The sequence below is a fragment of the Protomyctophum bolini genome (genome assembly GCF_963924005.1).
Source record: "Protomyctophum bolini genome assembly, chromosome: 5".
NCBI lineage: Eukaryota > Metazoa > Chordata > Actinopteri > Myctophiformes > Myctophidae > Protomyctophum > Protomyctophum bolini.
The window spans coordinates 13,096,973-13,120,260 of NC_137866.1; the positions used below are offsets into that span (position 1 = coordinate 13,096,973).

Consider the following 23,288-nt stretch of genomic DNA (forward strand, 5'->3'; position numbering starts at 1 on the left):
TTTAGGGTCACACATGAAGTACTCTCTCAAACCGAGCGTTATTACAATATTATATTTAATCACACCTAACTTAAACCAGTAAGACGACTAAGGTCGAGAAGCAACCTTGCCCTAAAGGGCGAGGTGGTGTGCACGCATCCGCCTTGTTGACGGAAGACTGCTGGGCGAGCGCTGGCGCAGGGTTTGAAGTCAGATCAACATATGGAATGTTAAAACAGGTCAGCTCCATATATGGAGATCTAAGGGTGGTACCTACCCTCTTTTTATGACGGCCCAGGTAGAGCCGGGCCTCAATTTTCGGGCCTGTTGAGAACTATGTTTTAGGTGGCTGCCGGGCGTGGCTGCACTAATAACTTTGGGGCAGGCCCGGCTAGAGTTTGAATGAAAAGGTATCAGTCAAAAAGGATCTCCATATGGGCATAACAGGGATTAGGGTATCAGCTGGGAATCATTTGGATCATCAGGTGGGAATAACGACACATCACTCCGACAGTATCTGGATCTCCTCATATGGGGATAATAACATGACATCACTCCGACAGCAGACTAAACAGCATAAAAGAAACCTCTCGGCTTTCAACCAACGCACAAGGTATCTTCCAACGATCTCAAATCCTACAGGACCCCAAGCCAGACTCAAGACACCACACTCAAGACAGGGGCTGATGTCACGTGATGTCACGATGACCTGGGGGGGGGGCTTGTCTGGGGTGAGTGACGGGCAGAATGGGTTAGGTCGGTGTTTCATAGTTAACCGTGACCTTCGGTCGCAATAAATAGGGTTTTCTTTTCATTTCAATTTCCAAAGTCAGTGACATGAGCCAGGTTTTGAATGTAGGGAAATGTGGAGATTAAAACTCTTGACGAACCAGTCACCCTTTTCTGTACCTAGATCACCTTTTCCCATCAAGTTCAGCCATATTTTTCAGGTTTTACAACATACTTAACAAAACAATGCACTCACTGTGAAGTATGTGTATGCTACGGTGCTGTCAACCAACTATTTTCACTGCAGCCATAGGCAATAAATCAGAACTATCATATCGTTGCTGCCGGGGTAGAAACCTCTTATCTTATCTCCATATTTTATTGGGTTTTTTCCCCGTGAATTAAAGTCCTACTTGATCATACTACACTACAGCGTCACATGAAAGCACCAAAAGTAGCAGATCTACAACCTCGAAAGGCGGCGCAAAGTGACACGTCAGCTACTTTTGAATTTGAATCCTGAAAAGTAACCGTTTTGGATATGAGGTTTCCCAGTCGATAATTAGCTGTGTTTATAAATCAAATGACACAATATACAATACATCCATTAGTACCATGTTGAACTATTCCACTTGTGAGTGCCAAAAACTACGCAGCCTATATGCCTCTGAAATAGCAATATTATGTACATACAGTACAGTATACAGTATACGTACGCCGTACATAGACTCTTCATACTCTGTGTGACCTTATCAAAGCATTAAAAGATGAACAGGAAATAACAAAGCCATCATAACGACATGCTGTGTGTTGCCACTACAGTACATGGCGTCCATATGCTTCTTGACTGCAGCAATCAAAGCCACAGGGCAAAGTTCAGCATGATGTAAACGCTACAACAGTGATTCTCAACGCTTTTCCTTTAAGTTCGTCCAGTTTGATATGCAATAGGCCGGCCACACAGACAGACACGTTTGATACAAATGTCCATACGCTGAAGAATGCATTTTGTGCTGAAACGTTTTTACATCGTGACTACGAGCTGTGCGACCTCTCCTTCTTTTTCAAGTTTGTCTCCCATGGTCAGCAGTCAGCACCTCCCCACTATTGATGTGCGCGCCTCCTACCTCTTTGTTCTGATACAAATGTGTACCTGAATCTGCACTATAAAATCCTCACTGTTGAGTGTACAAACTGTACAAACCCGCAAGTGTCCATTTGTCACATAATAGATAATACCATCCGTAACTATCAATCAATGAGGTGGGGACCGCCCTGGAACCACCTCAAGGACCCCCCCGGGGGTCTGGAACCACCTCAAGGACCCCCCCGGGGATCTGGAACCACCTCAAGGACCCCCCCGGGGGTCTCCGGACCGCCCTGGAACCACCTCAAGGACCCCCCGGGGGTCTCCGGACCCCCCATTGAGCATCACGTGCCGTCGGGAGTTGCGTGTTCAGGGTTTATTTATTTATTTCTTAGCGAGGCTCCTCCAATAAACAGAACGAAGAGCACAGGCAGGCGTCCCATGGCGAGCCACTGTAATGTCACACAGGGTGGCGTGTTACAGCAAAGGGGCTGAGTTGGCAAGCCGCTCAGCAGCAGACGCGCACCTGTTCTGACATTCTCTGTCGACCTTGACGCAGAAAACACATGACAATGCCACTCTCTGCATTTCAAAAATGCACAGAGGGGCGTTCGACAAAGCCCCTCAACTTCACCTTTTCTTCTTGCCCTCCTCTCCCCTGATACCTAAAACCACTTTCCACAGCATGCATGGCAGGAGAGGGATAAAATGTATGACATAATCTGTTAGAAATAGCCAGGGATGGACGTGAGACAAGTCACATAGTGATAATAATAAATGAGGAAAAGAGAGACGGGGCGGGTCATATTTAGATTTGGGTGGGGATGGGGGGGGGGGGCAAGAAGGATGTGCAATATTGCCATTGACTTACAGACCACTGACACTTTGGGCTATATCTTGCGCCACCCCATAACCCTTATCCCTAAACTTATTTTCAATTTTTTACTATTTAAAAAAACCTTTTAAAGGTGTCCGGTGTACAAACTGCAGATCTACAAGCGCACAACAACGTTGGAGAATCTGGCTTTACTGAACGGCAAGTTGAAAGGCTCACTTGCTCTTTTGTGTCTGCAGAACGCTGTCAATTTAACTCCGAGGATGTAAAGATTGACCTGTAAGGGTGCACCATCTCCCGCTATACTCCCTTCCTGTACATGTTCAATACAAAGCCTTTCCGTGTCCGTCCATCAGCTAGTTTAATCAAAGCACGTCGGGCTAAAGACAGACGCCAGGAGAGCTGCAAAAGGAAAACAAATGCAGTCTTCCTGTCAATCAATCCATTAACAAGAGGACGACAGCCTTGGCGTTCGTGCCAGGAAGGGGTAGCCGGCCCAGGTGTTGGATAATTGCCGGTTGTGCCAGTGGCTCGAGCAATGACTGCTTTTTATTGTGCCAGCCTCTGTTTCACTGCTGGTCTACACTTGTGCCCCACCTTAATGATAGCTGTTAAAGCTACTCTTGCTCCTGCTGCAGACTGCCTGCGGACACAAAGAACTTGGCAAGGGTTTCTCCCACCATGCTGATTGTAGTGGACTGTGGATGAGGGTATAGATGTCCTATTATTTTCTCTTCCCAGTGCAGCTCAGTGTGCAGGAGGGGGTGCAGTTTAAAGGGATTGTGACATAAAAAATTGTTTTTGTAATTTTTCAACAATTGCACCCAAAAAAACGGAACTTTTAACATTCAGTAGATGTGTATTTCTGTGGTATGGGGTTTTCTTGCTCAAACAAGTGCTCTGATTTTCCTGTGGACTGTGACGTAAGAGTCCACAAATCCCATATATGACATAACAATTTGCCAGCAGATGTCACTGTTGAGGGATTTTGCCTGTTTTCATTGCAGCTCAAAAGGCTTCAGAAAACAAAAAGAAAACCCCAGGCCACAGAAAATCCACTGAATGTTCAAAGTTCAATGAAAAATACAAATAAATTAAAATGAATGCCAAGAAACCTTTAAGAAGAATCAGTAAACGAAAAGAAAAAAACGAAGTACTTGACGAGACGCTTCCACACCCTGGAACGTGTGCTTAAAAAAAGCAAGCCCATGCATTGTCTGTCTGGCATACAGTATTACACAAAGATCAGATATAGGAAACACAGCCAGGTGCCAGAAATGCCTCAAGTGGTTCTTTCTGTCGGGACACACTCCTTCAGGAGCAGGTGAGGAAGGCGTCATTCCAACAAGAAGAGGTAAACCGAGGCCTAAAGCTTCCTTTAGTTTTAGACGGTGTCCCTTGCCAAAAATAACAGATTTTCAAGCAAACAAGTGGGTTGGGAAAATCTGTTCTTTTCGGCAAACGACAGAGAACAAATAACTAGGCCCATTCCTGACTTGCACTTGGTTGCGTGCCAAAAACAGAAGATCTACAAGCTCACAACGCATAGCAGTGTAGATCGGCAATTGTTCGGTGCACGACACTGGGCGTGTATGACCAAGTATAAAAAGCTCTGTATTAAACTTCTTCCACAAAGCTCAGCTATAGGCTCAGAAAGCCTCACAGTGAGTGCACACTGACTACTCTATCACACTCCCGGCATCTAGGACTAATTAAGGTACAGCATTTTAGCTTGAGTACTCTATTTAGTAAGATTTTAAGATGAATGATCACTGTTTCACTTCCATTGAGGGCCCAGTGAGTAGCCCACTATCTCTTTTTCCCCCTGATTCCCATGATAAAGCCACAATCACAGGGCGCCACACACAGAGAAACCCTGGAATCCCATTAGCGTTTTGCCGTCATTATTTTTCATCAAACGCAGAAAACTGACGCGTATTAATTAATATCCATTACTAGATTTTTTTTCTTTTCACCCCTCTAGGAGAAAAGACATTGGGGGGGAAAAGAAGCAATTAGCTTAACAAAATAATCAAAAAAATGGTTTCAGAAATCCCTGATAAATGTTCTGTAAGGTCCCGTCTAAATGTAAGAAGTGTAATACATTCTTGCTGTCATATTCCATTAAACTGCTATTACAGTCTTGATAGAACTATTAGTCACTACATTATTAATAACATTAATGTATTTACGTTTTTGGTGTACAAGCCTGCTTTCACGCAATAATTTATGAACCCGTCTTCAGATATGTTATAATGTTCTCCATCTAGGCTCTTTTGTGTTTATTATTGATTGTGAAAACAGTCAGAATTCCAAGTTAAATCCCCTCCGTGCCCCCAACCCCCTTTGTCTTAATGTATTGGAGTGGGCTGTTCGCATTAAAGGACTGAAATAAAGTGCATTTACATCTGAAGCATAACTTCATAATTTACATTCCAACATTTATTAGAGGTGACAAACGAGCATTTGGTCCACTCATGCTTTTCCACAATGCAGCACTCATTCAATCCATATAAATTACAGCTCGGGTAGTGAGTGCAAGTGCAAATTATTTTATTATATTTATGCATGTATGACTCTATAGGGGGTTACCAGTGCAAACAGGGAGTTACTAGATTAGACCTGACTGGGGCTAACAAAGCAGCTGCGAAGTAATATGACATAAGGGATTGGACCAATCAAATTTCACATTTATTTTCAATGTTTGTACCTAATTAAAATATGTACAATATACACAGATCCTAGTGGAGTGTTTGTATTATATTTATATAGTATTTGTATGTTGTGATAAGAATTATTGGGCCCATGCCCATGACTACATGAACAATAGTTTGAAGACAATTCCATGACATGCTACAGTATGCAGGATAATTCTGCATACATAGCTCTTAAGCGGTATTGTGCTTATCCTTATCCTTAGCTAGTCCTACTCCTAATATTATTTCATTAAGAGCCACTAGCCTAAAAGGCAATTTTATATTGCATAATTAGACGGGGCAGAAATGTCAGAAGAGTACTGTAGTTACAAATACACTGAGGGGATCCCGGTATTTAAACAAATATCTGGTGCTGCAGGGGAGCTGGCAGACAAATTAACAGCTAATAACTTACTGGGAAGCAAGATATAAAGAAAAATAAGTGTCAATTACTAATAGTTTTGTTCTTTGAGTTCCACACGCCTGAAAAAAGAGTTGGGAACCAGAAAAAAGAACACAGTATTCCTCTTTTCCCTACATGTCTTGATTTGATTTGATTGAACACGTTAGTACAGCATTTAGAGGATTACACAAGAAAGTCCTGAGACTTATTTCCATTGAGGTCCTATCGAACCATGTCAAAATGATGTCTTCTACAACTGATAGATTATTTTCTCTGCGAAAAGAGAATATGGCTTGAGCAGGAGGCTCTCGAGAATGGACTGTGTAAGGCCTCACCTGCTAGTGATGACAGCGACCGGTCAAAGCAATGAGGTCAGAGAGAGACAGACAGAGAGAATGGGTATTCAATCAAATTCTTGCTGATTAAATGCCTAAATTGAAATGAGGGGAAAATGTATATATATATATATATATATATATATATATATATATATATATATATATATATAAATAAACACACACAGTGTACAGTATATTTATACTGTACACAAACGCACACATAAAGATGCTGACAAATCAAAGGACCTCAGTACCTGAATTACCATAGTCATTTACTTATTAAAGCCAGGATGCTTCCTGTCAATCAAGAGCCATCACATCCCCCCATTTGCGGCGGAAAGCCAGCGTAATTGCTTCTCATACTAATCAACACAACTTGTGTAATTATGCCTTGAAAGTGACATTGGAGGCTGAGAGCGATGTGAGCAGTCCTGACAGCAGAGACATCTCAGATTCATCGGGAGATTTCCATGTCTCGCTCGCTGAGGAGACAAGCCACTCTCAGACCCAGTTACCCGCTGCTGCAGTTTACGTCCATAAACACAAAGAAAAGACAATAAATCAAGCCAGAGTAATTACAAAGTGGGAATAGTGAGTAAAAAGGAAGCTCGGCTCAATAAGGCTTCTTTCCCAAGTATATTGAGGTAAAAATTACTGCACTGTAATTAAACTGGTGTCGTATTTCTATCATTCCTTAAGTAAACATATTATGACAGTTCACTAAATTGTGGGAGAATAGGAAATTACAGCTCGGTTGCCATGCAGCTCACATTAATGTACTTGCAGAGATAAAATCCCTGCAAATAAAGTCCTAAGTATTCATTAAAGTTCATTGAATTCTGCATAATCACAGACTTCAAGCATGTCTCCAACATGAACTTTCTTTAAAAGTAGCAGAGGCATTCTTTCTGCGCATTAGAAGACTCTATCCAAACCAAATTCCCAGGCAGCATCTGTCACCAGTCACACTGTGGTTAACCGAGGAAGGTCAGGGTGAGGTCAAAACTACTACAACAAATCAACACCCAAGGACTGCAATATGAGACACTATCTACACATACGTGCATTATTGACACGTCCTCCTGGTGACAGCTAAGTATTTGTATCCCATGGCAACTGGTGGATGTTTCGGCAAAAGATATGATTTACCAAGTTTAGAGAACAAGCTAAAAAGCACTGTTGCGAAAGGGCTCAACACTGCCTCAAAGGAGCTGTCAAACACAGATCTAGTCCGGCTACAGCACATGAGGCAGAAACCACAAAATAATAAAGATTTGGGTTGGACTCATCTCTGCTCATCATTTTCAAAGAGCTGGGTGGAACCATCAGAAAAAAGTCACCAACATCAAAAGGAATTTTGGCATGTGAGGAGAAGGGAAAAAAAGCATGTTTTCATCTACAAACAGAAATGAATACGAAAGAGATTTATGGACCATAAAAAAGTTCAAACGATAAAAAAGCAAAACTCCTTGTGTGTGTGTGTCATGCGTAACTCAACCCTCCAAGTTTTAGCACATGTTGAAGGCTAAGTTGAGAAACGCTGATTTGTGGCCAAACGATGAGGAAAACCAAAACACTTACAGTCAGAGAAAATAGAGCCTTTTACAGGAAAAGCATGTCTGATTCACTCCCTTCCGCGCTCAAGTCTAATGAGTCAAAAAGTGTGACCTGCACTTAAAGAAGAAGTCAAAAGCTGGAAGCTGTAAACTCATTTTCCCCGCCCAAGCCAGCAAACCTTCGGCAGGACCTGGGGAGATGTGCTCCAAGCACGCACGATAAATCTGACGTGAAATCATAATCATAAAAGCAATTAGCTGACCCTGCGCCACTCGTCCTTGGACATGACAGTGAGAATTCATACGGAGTCCTCTAAGGAGGAGCGTTGTCGGGGTGGGAGCGAGGAGGCGAAAAAGTGCAACACAGCAACAATAAAATGGAAGGACCTTCTTGTATCATTAACTACTGAAACAAACACAGCTCACGGCGTGTGACAAAGAGACACACTGAGGAACAACAGAAGTGATGCTTCTGCGTTTCCCAAAGAGAACAGGCTCCACAACAGGCCGCAGCCCACACTTGACAACAGAATGTGTTAAAAGAAGTTGAAGTCTTAATCTATAGGCCTGCTTTATCAGGTCAGTGAGGAAAAAAAGGAAGATGACATTCAGCCAACCTAATAGATCACAAAGCCATGTGCCGGTCTACCCCCCTAATGTTCACATAATTGAAAAGGTATCAATCTACAGTTATATATACTGTATATATATATATATAATTCAAAGAAAGCGCTGATGCCTGTAGACAGCTTTCCTTTCTAGCTCTGTACAGCATGTGATGTACTGTAGGTAGGTTTACAGTAAACCATATGTGAATCTATTCACCTGTTAATGACAGGATCAGATTGATTCGACTTTTCCCTTTCAAAGTCAGTCTCTCTCACACACACACACACACACACACACACACACACACACACACACACACACACACACACACACACACACACACACACACACACACACACACACACACACACACACACACACACACACACACACACACACACACACACACACACACACACACACACACACACACACACACACACACACACACACACACACACACACACACACACACACACACACACACACACACACACACACTTTCTCTCTGCCATCACTCCCTACCTAGTAATTACAGCAAGGCCGAACTAGTGGCTGCCACCTAGTGACCGTCTTCTCCAATAATCATGAAATATCTCTATGGCTCGTGCCCCCACTCCAACCATAACTCTCCTTTACTGCAGACAGCTCCAATAAAGGATTACAATTACAATTAAAGTAATGAGCAAAGAGGAAAAAAAGAAAATCTCAAAAGGTTCCCTTGACTAACTAAATGGCAGCCTAGTTTCTTGACAGAATGAAGCTACCAACCAGACTCATTACAGGCTACCATTTCTTATTCTGCCCCGGTAATTATTTTGGAGCGTGTTGAAACCAGGAGTCCTCAAAAACCCAAATAATAGTTTTTAAAGTGTAGTATGTGAAATGAATATCAAGCAAGAGAGATCATGCACGCACACACGGTGGTACCGTCTGACTTCCTATCACCATTGTGTTACATTTGCCTTACACCCACGCATAGGAGGGGGGGGAAATATCTCTTTTCAAAGCCAACATGTGAGCAACATCTGTCTGCCTGGGACTCAAGGGATGTGAGAGAACAGACGTTGGGGAGTAAGAGGTAAAATGAGGAGAAAAAGAGCAAAGGGGGGGGGGGGGGCAGCAGCAGAGACAGTCAGCACCCCGTCGAATGCACCTACTGTATGCCACTGGCTGCACTGTTAATGTTGGCATGGCCTCAACCAACAAGACACTCCCCCACCCCCCCCTCCCTGCACTTTATACACCACCTTTTCCCTCTCTCCATAGTGCAATGGCGAAAGCAGAGAAAGAGAGGCTACGGAAATTCGGAGACTGCTGAGCCAAAACAGATCACTTCAAAGCGCCTTATTTAACGCTCGCTAAATTTTTCATCACAGTCGCTTAATATCCTGGGGAAGGGGAGCTTTTGAAGTTGCTGTGAGACCGGGGATGTTCTTCCAGCGACTCTTTTTCCCCCTCCCATTACCTCCCGCCCCTCTGCTCCACCAAAACCCCCCAACTCTAAACACACACACACACACACACACACACACACAAACAAACACACAGGGTACACAAAGAGTGCACCCTGCATTGATGCACTTCTACACATGAACCCATGCACTATGTTTCCCCCTTGGACAAATGCAACTTTTCTTTCTTCACCTGGATATTTCAGTGCACTGAGATTAAAAGGGGTGGCTTAATTATGCCAGGGGTGCCCTCACTGCCCTGTCAGATTAGAATTTTGCAGGGTGCTGTAGACCCACACCTCATCTAAGAAAGACACATCGCGATCGCACCACTCAGTTCTCCCTTCACATGCACTCACACACTCAGTATGCAACACAGACAATCTGGTTTCATTTATCAGCAGAGGGTTATGCCTCTTAGGCAGAACGTTCAGGGCTAAAATTAGGGACAAATTGCCTCAGGAAACTCACCACTGTGAAATTATTGGGCCTGATATTAGCACACAGTTGAGCTTTGAAGCCTGTGTGCCTCATGTTGAGTTTCAGCTGTCTTACCCCAATCAGGCCTCGTTTGCATTTGTGCAAATACATCTTTTCCCCTCAAATATCATTAGAGCAATGACACTGAGAAGGAGATAAAGACAAAGTGATTGGTACTGGGGGAGGGGGGGCTTAAGGTGAATTGGTGGGAGGTACCAGGATGGTGGTGAGGCGGTGACGGGACAACGAAAAGGAGCACAGAGATTAGGGCACTAGCAAGACAGAGGGAGGGGTAATGGAGATGGCAGTGAGTGGTGGTAGGTGGGGGTAGATAAAATGTATGAGGGTAGAGGATGAAGAGAGCAGCCCTGGAGGCAACAGCAGTGGCTGGTACATCAGTCAACCCAAGGAGCATTCGACATCACAAGCAGTCTCACGCTTCCTCTCTTCCTGCACGTCCAAATCTGCCCCTCTTGACCTCACGGGGGCAGTCGAGGTAGAGATGGCAGTGTGGGCCCCCAGAGCAGGGCCGGCTTGTTGCCACCAAGGACAGGCCATGCACGCTGTGCGTGGAGCCTGGGCCTGCTGATCAGCGCGAGGTGAGTCAGAACCTGTTAAGATGACTGGTGTCCCCAGCCTGACACATCCACGCATCTGAGGCACACGCGCATGGGCCCGCGTGTTTGTGCACATAAATGTTATGCAAACGCATGCCCTCACACACACACACACACGCGTGCGCACGCACACACACTCTCGCTCTCTCTCCTCTCGCCAACCCCTGCCAGCAGTCCCTTTCCTCTCATCCAGATAAAATCCTTTCAGACACAAATTTCAATTATTCACCTCATCCAAATAATGCCAAGTGACAAGAATTATCCCTACTGTAATAATCCACTTAACTGGGAAAGAGCAGCTCATCAAAAAGAGAAAGGAGAAATAAAGGGGAAGGAGGTGGGAGAGTGGAGGGGGGACTTGTCAGCCAGTCTGGAATCAGGACCTTCATAACAAGAATTTCTTCCCCTTTTTGAGGAGGCAGTCTTGAAGCGCACTGGGATGATGAAATTGAAGTAAATTGAAAGAAAGCCTCGGAGAATGCTCCCACAATCAATAGCCCCAGGATTAAATTAGCCTTGGCATGAAGGGATGATGGGGGGAGAGTGAGGAGTGAATAGTGCTGAATGACATTGAGACATGCACGTAAACTGAATAATACACAGTAAAAATCCTCCGTGTTAATGTATCCATTTGTAAATCTGAGCGTGTACAAATGTAACCAAATGCTCACGCAATGTTCCATTTGGTCACATTTGTACACGCTGCTGCTTGTTAAATGAACGCTGAGGAGATTACCATGTACGGTTCTCTCAGCTTTAACCTGGATGTTGTATCCGCACACAGTGAAGATGACCCACCTGAAAATGTGTTACGTTCTACTGAGCAATAAGACATGCTTGGTTATGATGCTTGTCACCACATAAGACAGTGCATGTACTGTATTATGCACATTTTTCAAAAGGGATTACTGTTAACCAACTGCGTTAACTCATACAATAATCTGGCCTCTTTAAATGCACACTCACTCACTCACTCACTCACATACTACTCTGGGCTATGCAGGGCCATTTAATCTGAACAAAGACTAGTATAAGTCATTTTATACAATGAAAAGACTGGTTCTCCAAAGGCAGGCCCTCAATGCCAAAAATTATTCAAACTACTTTGGAATCACTGTGACAGAGACAGTTCAAACAGGTCTTTCTACAGTAGTACAGTACGTGGTATTTATTCTCCAAGACAGGGGACATGAAGTAGCCCTTCATTAGATGGCTAGGAGACGTCAGTGCGGTGCCAAAGTGAATGCCAGATAATTGGAAGCCATATACACTTGATCTTAAAAGGGAACTACAGTACAATCACACATCCAATCAGCCAAGGAAATAGAAAGTAGTTAATCGACAGCATGATTAGGAACTTCTAAGTTAAGTAACCTAATAACGTAGTATATCGCCGCTGTCGGGTGGAAACCTTGTATGTCCCAAACTATTACTTTACAAGACATTCAGGGAAGCGAAACCTGTGTTCCACTGATCCAATGTAGTTATTCAGTCACAAGCTGCTGTTAATACTTTTCATTGGTTACATTTTTATAAAATCCCAAACAATGGGAAGAAAGACTTAACAACTTTCACTTTCAAAATGTAAAGAAAAAGTGATCTACAAAAGCAGTACTGCAGTAGATATACAAACGTGCGTAACTCAAGTAGATCATTATACATAAATATAAGCATACAAAACATATATACAGTTTAACACTAGATACAAGGCTTCTGTCAGACAGCAACGATATACTGCATGCCATTGGTTTACGTTTTGAACAGTTAAACGTTATATATATCTGAGAATAAAAATATTTCCGAATAAGGATATTGACTTTTCTGACCACTGTGCTCTGACTTCAATGGTGCGCTATCCTCTTAGGTCAATATCATATAAAAAGGTCCTCTAATGTCAACATCATATATAAAAAGGCTATCACACTGACAAAGGCTGGATAGCCGAAACATGTCATTATGATGCAAAGAAATTAAAATATATATATATATAAAAACTCTCTTGCCACTGTGTGTGAATAAGGTTACCGGTATTAACATTGCATGACAAAGAATTTGTATAACTTTATTTATAGGCATATTTGAGTCTGTCTATAATAAACACATGAGATATCTGTCTAAACACCTGAACGTGGCCAGAGCACTCTGTCTTCTGGTCTGTGGAATGTAAAATAATGTGCCGTTTTCACTGTTGCTACACTCAAATACATAACAATGTGAACCCATAGTCATATTCATAGCTATGTACTAGGTATTTTGGCATAAAAAATAGGTATGACATTATTTATCGCACAGCCCCAGAAAGTAAATCAAATAAGTGTTAAATTGAATGGTAATTAAAAAAATGTACCTATCATTTTATAATGGACGATTTACTTTTCGGGCAAGTGGGCATGACCTTTGGGCAAGTAGAACATGACCTGTACTTGCCCGACAGGCAAGTGTCTCTGAGCCCTTAGTGTCAACCCCATGTACAATAATGATTCTGTAAGTCAGAACTTTATAGCCTGATCAATGACGTCTACAGCTAGCTAACCATGCAGGCTTGGTTCATTTAGCAGGTGAAGACTTACCAGTGCGTCTCTGGGGGGAGCCACTGTGTCATTTCCAGATGGAATTAGAAGGCCAGGCTGAGGAGACAAACAAACAACTGCATGAGATCGCCATCTACTGGAGCCATGGAGGATGTGCTGGTCCATTATTAGAGCAGAGCAGTACAGTTACAGTATATGCCTTACATCCTGTAAAAGTGTAAATCACAACAAATAGCGCGCCGCTTGGCGTTAATGGAGGGTATGTACATCTGCATCCCAACGAGACTGGAATAACCGATTAGGGACCCTGGGGTACCGACGTCCAAACTTCAGAAAAGGTAAACTAGGGTCCCGAAAGGGGATAGGCCGCTAGGCCCTTCCCTCAGGGGAGAATATTGTCAAATCAGACATTAGCAAGCATAGTCTGTCACTCGTCTGTCACATGTACTGTGAGGAACATAACTAATATTTTTGAATGTTCAAATTCAAGATTGGTCACTGAATTATGCAGATGTCCATAATGCACAATACAGTAAAGCACAGGGTGAACAGCTAATAAATATGACAATGGAGGCCAGGGGCCAAACAAACTGATGCTCCAATGTAGGCTGAAAGCATTCTCATTTTCTCATGCACTGGTTGATGAGTTATAAATATAGATTTTCTTACTGGTAATCTGACAGTGGAATGTCATGCATTGCAGTTATATTAAACACAGCACACATACCTATTACCTACACAATCTGCCTCATCTGGAGTTCAGGCCCACTAGATTCAATGCACCTGGCCTTGTAACCTTTTTTTCAGTGTTTTTAACAGGTTGCCCAATTTTGAACAGTGACAACCAGATCGCACCACTGAGCTAACAACATATTATGAATCTATTATTAATGTAGCATCCAAACATTGGCTAGATGAGAATTAGATGTACATGGAACTTTGTATCAGATGACAGTTAAAACAGGTCTACTCTGGGCAGTGCACGGGCACCTCGTTGGCAATACATTTTATTATTCCAGAATGCTATTAATTTAAGTATAATGCATAAAAAAAGGTCTTTGTACCATGAAGTGCCCTTGGACAAGGCATTGAACCACCATGAAATGTTCTATGAAATAAGCAGGGCCTGCTGTAAACAATTAAGTATCTGATGCTTAGTCCAGTTACCCTGGGTAAACATATAGTACCTTTCCTTTCCTTTGGTCTGCTAAGAGGATTTAAACCCCAAGAAAGCTTGTTTCCATTCGATTGGGGGAAAGTGATAATTCATCCATTTGAAACTCGATCTGACTAAAGTGAGTGAGTAAATTATCAACACTCAACATTTCAAGAAACTGCCATGGCTGGCATGATCGAGTGACTGGAGTCGACCTTTACTCCCGAGTGATATTAGCCGCATAACGTTACAGCATGGGAATTATATCACTGTGAAGGTTACTTTTATAGTAGCTGATATGTATAAGTTCACCAATGATGTTGCACCCCTGCTGCTGCACCTCCACCTGTCAACACCACCACACTGGCAACTTTTTATGTGCTTAAGTTAAATTGCTAGCTTGCTAAACTTAGCTAAACAAGCTAACGTGTGTATTAGCTCTAGCACATATCAACATATTACAAACTCGGTCGATCGCTAGAATCAGGCAATCGCTTCGAGTAGACAACTTGTCCTCTTTCGTGGGTGTGTGAAATGAAATATCAAACAAGGGAAAAATGTAGTAGACCTTTGTCGGTGGCTCAGGTTGATCAGTGGATGCCATCTTGCGAGTTCCTGCCTATGGCTGCTCCAGATCTATTGCTTTTCCTCAATTTCCCAAGAGTGTAGTAACGGCGAAATAAACATAGGACACTGGACAGTCAGACAGGTGGATTGTTTATTTGCCGAAAAAGTCTTTCAGTAAATAGAAGAATGCTAAAATAGAAAATCACTGTATTTGCGTCTATACAAGTTTTTTAGCTTTTTAAACTCTTCGAGTTCGTTTAAGGCACAGCAAATGGACAAGTCAAAATCATAATAATTGTGTAACTTTTTGTAGGTTGTCAAAATCCCAAGGCAGATAGATAATACGCCTTCCGCGTAATCGTTTTATTGGCTAACGTACCAGGACATACTACATTTCCCATGATTCCATATACCAGTCGGCGCTTCCGCATTCGAATTTGTAAAAACTGACAGTGTTGAGTGTAGAAGTCTTGCTTTTTATCTTTAGCTTCTTGTCTACGTAGGATGACAGAAATTAAACCTTGTAAGGTGTGTAATTTCACACGACAAAAGTCCTATGGATTGGTTGTGCCCTCTTTGGATCAGATGAGGATAAAGGGTGAGTTTGTTTTTAGGAAGGCTAACGTTAATGTTGGATGAAGAGATTCAGGGTGAGGACTGGAGATTTTAAACGGTTCGCTTTATATGTGCACGAAACAGACGTCAGTTTTAACTGGCTTCTACATATACAGTTGTATATGCTTATAACGAAGTTAAATTTAAGCTAGTTTATAGAACTATCTTTTTGATTATGTATTGCTCTTTATCAAATTCTCAATCCAACATACTGTATGTATAGCATATGGCATATGCTAAATTGTACAGCAGCATATGGCATATGCTGCTGTACAATTTAGCAATTAAAACTTTATAACTATTATGTTAACTTACTTCTTAAAATAAGTGTGTTCTATTTGCTACATTTCCTTGTTCAAACTTGTCAAACTCATACACATGCATGAAAGACCTCCCACCTGTCTTGTTCATACCTAGAATGCTACTCACCAGGCGTGGCCCATACAAGACCTTTCATGAATGATGAAGCCTCTGGGCCTGTCCTGAAAAACCATCATCCATTACCTAAAATCGTATCTTTAGACTAAAATGAGTAAAATTAGTCTCTTTTTCTGTGTTCACTCACTGTAATGTAAATAATTACTCATTGGGCTATAAATGTGAGTGGCAAATATACATGGACTCATTGGACTGAGGTTAAATAAATTCACCAAACTGTGCTATAAAATTGACCCTAACGTGATTAAAGTTATTTTTTGGTGTATTATAATTTATCAATGTTCTTCCCACAGGATGTGAGTTCCTTGGTTTCAGCCCTGACGCCCCTGTTTCAGTTGTCCTAGAAGATGATGGAACAATAGTGGAGGATGAGGCCTACTTTTTGTGTTTACCCAGAAACACAAAATTCATGCTCTTGCAAGAACAAGAGTCATGGTCACCCGTTCGCAGAAGTAAGAATGCTCATGATTATCTGTGTGACCAATCAGACCATTTTCCAACCAATATTTCTATATGCAGTGTTCTTTAAAATCGTATCCTTCCATTGTAGTCGATGGTGGTACTGCCTGGATGGCCAGAGATTCTATGCTTTTGGAGACTGACTGTGTGGACGGCTCTTCCAGCGAACCAGAGCATTGGCAGATACTGGCCCAGCAGCTGAAACAGAACCTCTCCAGTATCATCCTTATGTCAGAGACAGACTTACAGGTATCTGATTCAGTGGTATAACGACCACATTCAGACAACAGTTAGGTTAGATCATTTACAGCTGTCCAACATTACATTACAGGAGCATACCCAGGGACAAATTAGCCATTGGGCCAGTGGGGCCGTGGCCCAGGGGCCCTTCAGCAAAATTGGACCGCGTGGTACTGGGGTTGACACCCTGAAAAGGGCTCCTGGGGCCCTTCTTTGGCTGTTGATTTTGTTAAATTTAAGTCGAAAAGATGAGAAAAACATGGAAAAAGACAAAAAAAATCACGCACACAAGCCCTATGGGGGCCCTGAAAAAATGACTGGCCCAGGGGCCCTCATGGGGGTTAATCCGTCCCTAAGCATACCAAGAATTATGGCATTGGTTTAGCAACCATGTCACCCCTAATAGATCACACCTATCCACTGCGACACAATCAGTGGCTCTGGTCATTGCTTTCCTTACAGTATAATGGGAAGGATTGTCCAGTCCATCATTTATCTGGGATTATCTCTGCTACATAATACTACACGAATAACAAAAATAGATCAAGCAATATTGTAAATTCAGTCAGACAACTCTAAATTTAGAATATATTTAGCATAATTGAGCATAGATATATGAAGCATAGATTGGCATCAGTCTCTGTCCCTATTCATTCCTTGTAACATTAACATTTTAGTTAAGTTATAAGCCAAATAGCATTACAGGGAATGAATAAGACCCCCATGCAGGGGGGTCTAGAAACAGAGCCTACAGGTGGATGCTGGGGTTGGCGGTGGGATTTGCGAAAACTTCATGAGCAGCATTTTAGCAGCAAGCAAGGCAGGGAGACAGCAGCAGTGGCGCACGTCCGCACAGCAGGAGAGAAACCAGGAATGAGCAGGTAGGCAGATACTGTAGGAGTGTAGGTTTAATAGCCGCTCTGATCAGGTAAAGAGTGCATGAGACTAGTCAGCTGATCAGGTTGGCACGCTCACAAGTTGCCTGCCTGAAGTAGCTACGCAAGCTTTGCAGCATTTATGCACAACTGAACAGTGCAGAACATTGCAGTGCAGGGGAGAATCTGGAAAAGAAAAGCTTTTCATCATTTGCCTACTGGGGTGATAATGGATCGTTATCCATCATACAATTTCCTGAATTCTATACATTAAATTAAGTAAAATAAATATGTTAACAATAACAACTGTGAATCATACAGTAATTGTAAGAACAAGATAGTACTTCAAATGTATGTTCCGACCGCAGCCATCACCACAGTGTTTTATTACTTTGTGTACAGCCTGCCTGGGTTGACGTTATATTGTGTCATACTTGTAATTTGTATTTATTTTACCAAGATGAAATCAAACAATGATGCATGTCTGTATCACTTGTGTCTCCTTGCTGTTCCAGATCTTGGTGGACAGATCTGTCCCTGAGCTGGCCTCTGAATTGGGCTTCCAGCCGAAGAAGGTCCAGATGCTTCAGGAGACCCTCCTGAGGGTATTGGACAACAAAGAGGAGGCAAGACAGTCCAAAGAGCTACTCAAGCTCTACCTCAGGGCTGTAGAGAGAAAAGATGGAGAACAGACAGAGCCCAGCCAGCCCAGGCAGGATGGTAATAACTCAGCTAGTTGCTTATTTGTTTTAGTAACACACTGGTAGATGGATTGCTGAGGTGAAGCGCCACTCCTACTATCAACTCCCAGACAGCATCATGTCTAGTTACCCAAGCCATTTTTCTCATATGCTGAGTTGGCAGTGCCCAGGATCAAAACCAGAACCATGTGATTCAGTGGTGAGCACTGAGCACCATACCAACTGAGCATAGATTCTACCTTTTATTACAAAGTACAAACTCTCTTCTTGTCAGCTTTGTGGGCCTGTAATCAGGCACACCAATGATAAATACTATATATATATATATATATATATATATATATATATGATTACCTAATACCTTTGACTTTTATTTAAGGTGTTCTATGAAATTTTGATCATTGCCATTGTGAAAGTAGAGCTCTGCCACTAGGTGGAGCCGTTGTTTCAAATGACACAGACTTAAGATGGAAATAACAAATGAAACTGGGAAATAACATTTTCATCCATACAGTGGATGATGACATGGATGTTCCAGACGGGACAGAGGTGGACTCGGTTTCTGGATTCATGACTAGAACACTGATGGTGCTCAAGGGTAAAACAAGCCCAGAAACCAGACTCTCATCCGAGGAGCTGCAGGTAGTTCACGATGATAGACTGTCGCACTCACTGAATAATATGAGTGTTTTGCACATTCTGGCTCAAACATATCATCCATAACATCTATGTACAAAATGTGCCAGATTCTCTTGTTTTATTTTGTCACTTTGATATTATAATTGCACTCGCCAGTGAGGGCAGGCTGCATATCGATATAACCCGGGGCCTGTGTGCCACTGTGTACTCTAGCTCTCTCCGTAGTCTGCAGTCTGGTTCAAGAGGGGGGAAATTAACATACTGCGACATGGTCAAGCTGTTGACTTTGTTAGTAAATAGCTAAACAGAATGCACATTGATTTTTTTGCCCTGTAGTACCCCATTAAATCGACAAGCTATTACTACATAAGTAGTGAAATCATTTTCATTGTGTGATCAGGACAACTACTGTGGCTAATTGTGGAAACAATGGCATATTTTCTTGGGTTTTTATATGGGGCAGTGGTCATTATTTTAGCTACTATCCATTTCCTGTTTCTTTATTAAAACAAATCTAGAAACAATGTAACATCTGTCCTTAAGTGGTAAATAAAATGTAGTTATTTACTTAATGTGTAGTTCATATAAATTTCAGGCAATTCATAAAGTAGCTATAAGCAATATGTCACATAACATGTGTAACATAGACAAGCCTTTTACCATTGCTGGCTGTCTGAATACCACATTTTTGAGAAATACTGAAAAAATAGTTTATAGCAGCTTTAAGGATTACAGGGATATTCTAAAGGCTCAACCCTATGGAATGACCTCCCCATTGCAAATAGAACTGCAGATCACACCCAATCCTCTGCTGTAGTCTGAAGACTCACCTCTTCAGACTCCATTAGCCTGTAGCACTTGCCCTAGCCTCCACAACCTTGCAGGCTTATCCACAGGCTAAAAATGGCATGTTATGTAGACAAATGCAAGGTCATTATTTACCTGGCATCCTAGAGTGAAACAATCTACAGAATATTGATTATCTTTGGATATTCTACTGTTAGACTGATGATAGGTTCTTGGTTTACTTATGATCCTAGAATGACTATTTCAATGCTTTGGATGTCTTACTTTGTGTTGTCTTTACTTACTGTAAATTGCTCTGGATTAAGAGCGTCTGCTAAATGCTTACATTTAAAATTGTTAAACTGGAATTGAAACGTTGATATGCAATAGTGGAAGCAAACAGTGTGCGGAGATTGCGGACTCCTATCTATTGCCGGACCACTTACCTTATCCACATTCCAGGTGTTCAGTATTAAGACTCTGTCCTGTCCATGTCCAGATGGTGGTTGCCAAGGGGCCTGCGGTCATGGCACAGGTGCTGGGCTGGAACGCAGAGAGGACATCAGGGCTGCTCCAGGCCTGTGACGCCGAGCTGACCAGAAGGCTTCAGCAGGTCCAGGTTATGAACTCTCTTAACAGCCAAACACAGCTGGCCAGCAGCCAGCAGCAGCCAGAGGAAGAGAGTGCAGAGGATGGATAGCCATAACACATAGACGACGACGAGTAGGACAAGCCTTCATGTGAGCAGAGACTGATAAGTGTACATTGACAACCTGTTCTGCTCACAGGCAAATAAATGGGCTTTACACTATATGTTTTTAGGGATAATTTTCCAGAATGCGGGAATGTACGAATGCTGATGTCACCACTTGCATGAGTTGCATCATACTAGCACAGTACCAAATAGTGCCACTCGCCTACGCAAACCACTTGAATTCTATCATCTCACAAAGTTGCAGAATAGCACAAGTATGAGTGATTTGCATAAGTCATAAGGTATGTTGGATTGAACCACTTACTGTATGTGTCTTTATGTTAATGAAAATGTGTTGCTGTGAAAAATGTCCTTAAAGATCCTTTGCAAACTCAAGGTCATGATAGTTACTCACAGATAGGTCAGCCAGTATGTTGCCACAATTTCTTAAAGGGCTACTTCACCCCTTTTGCAACCAGATCTTATTGTATTGATGACAAACACTTTCCTGGGGTTTTTATGTGGATAATTTGTGTTTTTAGATATTTCAGTATAAGTGTCCATGGAATTTAAACACTTTGGTGCACTACTCCTTGTGGATCGGGGGAGGGCTGTCATAAGCCCGACACACACCGGCTGCGTCCCCCGCGCGGCGCACACAGCCGCCTCCATTCTTTTCAATGAACCTAACGCACACCGGCTCCGTCCGCCGCGCGGAGCCCGGCGCGCCGATAGAACACAGTTCTATTTTCCAGGCGGCGCCGCAGACGGTCGCAGCCGGTGTGTGGTGGGCTTTACTGAGACATGTAGTCCAGGAAGTAAGTGAGCCCAGTGTCCACTGTCCATGATATCATGGAGCGCATGGACACTAATGCTATCTAAAAACACACATTACCCACATAACACCAGGAAAGTGTTTCTTGTCTCCAAAACATAATTAAAATAAGATCTGGTTGCAAAAGGGGTGAAGTGGCCCTTTAAGAACTAGGTCTCCAAAAAGATTTGGACTGTTTTAGGTCAAAATGTATATATATTTTGAATTAGATTGAATGCAGCACAGAGTTAAATGACAGCGCAATCAGCAACTTCTAGCTAATGAATACAATTGTTTTGGTCCTGTTGCTGATAATATTGCCATTTCTATTTTTGATTTGAAGCCAGCTAAGTACTCTTTTAATTAAGTAAAAGGCCAAAGCCCTCAATTCATCAATAACCTTTCCGCTGCTAAGCAATGAGATTAATTTGATCTGGTTACTGTCTTGAATATAGCACCAAAGTAAGGTAACAAATTTAGTTTAGTAGATAACTTTGCTGGTAGATCTTACACTTCAATCTTAATTCAAACTAACCTCTTTACTCTTAGATTTATATTGGAATTATATTTAAAATTAGATTTTAGGATAAAATGTCAAATAGTCTGTAAAAAACAACACTGGAATGATGGTGGATGCCCCAAATAAATACTATTCCCATCAATCCCCCAGCGTGAGCGCCAGTGTGGATGTGATTATCCACAATTTCTCCTCAGTGGCTGGAGCAATTGATCTGAATTTGCACACGGGCATATATGCACAAAATAACGACAGCCGTTTATCACTTTCCCAAAATGTAAGCTGTTTTGGAGTTTCCGATTTGGAGTTCGGGCTATGGGTTCTATCGTCGCCATGGGGATGACTGCTGTCCATTGCCACACAGAACGCTAGCCTACAAATCTTATAAAGGACTTTAATTTACACTGCGTTTTATGAGCAGGAGGGCGCTTTTTGGATATCGTCTTCATAACACTAGCATGCCGATACAACTACTTGCAATTTAAGCATAATTCTCAATGGCAGTTGCATTGGTGTGGTTTGGGCCTTGGGAGAACATCAACTTCTCACGTGTGGGTCCGATGGTCACGCACGCACATCATACCCTGTATGACCCAAAGTGTGCATATCCCCGAGTATGGACTTAGACTATAGTTCATTATTGCTTTAGCCTTTTAGTGGAAACCCAGACACATGGCCATGGGACAGAGATTCTGTGAATTAATGGCCACCCCAGTTCAGTGTTTGTGCCAAACTGGATGTTGGCAGACCACTACAGTGAAACGGAGTGGAAGGAAGGCCACAGGTATGGGCTCAGATCCATGCCAATATTATCTGTGTGTTCGTAAAAGAAAATGCGTAAAAAAACAATCCGTAAAAGAAAAATGCGTAAAAAAACAATCCGTAAAAGAAAAATGCGTAAAAAAACAATCTGTAAAAGAAAAATGCGTAAAAAAACAATCTGTAAAAGAAAAATGCGTAAAAGTTACAGATGCTTTTTTTGGTTCCCCAGTGATATCACTGCCAAAATTCACATGACGGCTGAGAGCCAATCACTTACGAACAGAAAAAAAGACAACCTAAATTACGAATGCTTTTTTTGGTTCCCCAGTGATATCACTGCCAAAAATCACATGACGGCTGAGAGCCAATCACGTGAGGCCTTTTCCTCTACCCAATCAAAAAGCTCCATAAGTCTGCCTGGCAACTGAGGTTGCCATGTTTGTCTGGGGCTACGTTATAAGTATAAGTATAAGTTTATGAGTTACAAGTTTAGCTATATTATATCCATATCTTGTCTTAAAACAACCACTCAATGGCATTATTGACAAATTCATTATTTTATAATGATATATATATATATATATATATATATATATATATATATATATATATATATATATATATATATATATATGATAGCAGCCTCATCATACTATCATCATCATCACATCATCATATCATATCATATCATATCATATCATATCATATCAT

The 23,288-nt window shown here is 42.1% G+C and overlaps 2 protein-coding genes across 2 annotated transcripts in view; one reads left to right on the plus strand and one right to left on the minus strand.

Annotated features, from left to right (window-relative positions):
* pex14 (peroxisomal biogenesis factor 14) overlaps positions 1–15,120 on the minus strand; it is a 59,844-nt gene extending 44,724 nt beyond the window's left edge. Inside the window, exons 1-2 of the mRNA XM_080763359.1 lie at positions 15,039–15,120; positions 13,354–13,410 (exon numbers count right to left, since the gene is read on the minus strand). Of these exons, the coding sequence (XP_080619485.1) occupies positions 13,354–13,410; positions 15,039–15,074 (93 nt within the window). The 5' untranslated portion in view covers positions 15,075–15,120. The remainder of the gene's footprint in view (positions 1–13,353; positions 13,411–15,038) is intronic.
* A 355-nt stretch (positions 15,121–15,475) lies between these two features.
* Positions 15,476–21,097, plus strand: dffa (DNA fragmentation factor, alpha polypeptide). The gene is made up of 6 exons (XM_080763571.1): positions 15,476–15,635; positions 16,384–16,542; positions 16,641–16,798; positions 18,180–18,384; positions 18,880–19,007; positions 20,290–21,097. The coding sequence occupies exons 1-6, from the start codon at positions 15,542–15,544 to the stop codon at positions 20,488–20,490; spliced, it is 945 nt and encodes a 314-aa protein (XP_080619697.1). The 5' UTR covers positions 15,476–15,541; the 3' UTR covers positions 20,491–21,097.
* Positions 21,098–23,288: the final 2,191 nt, after the last annotated feature.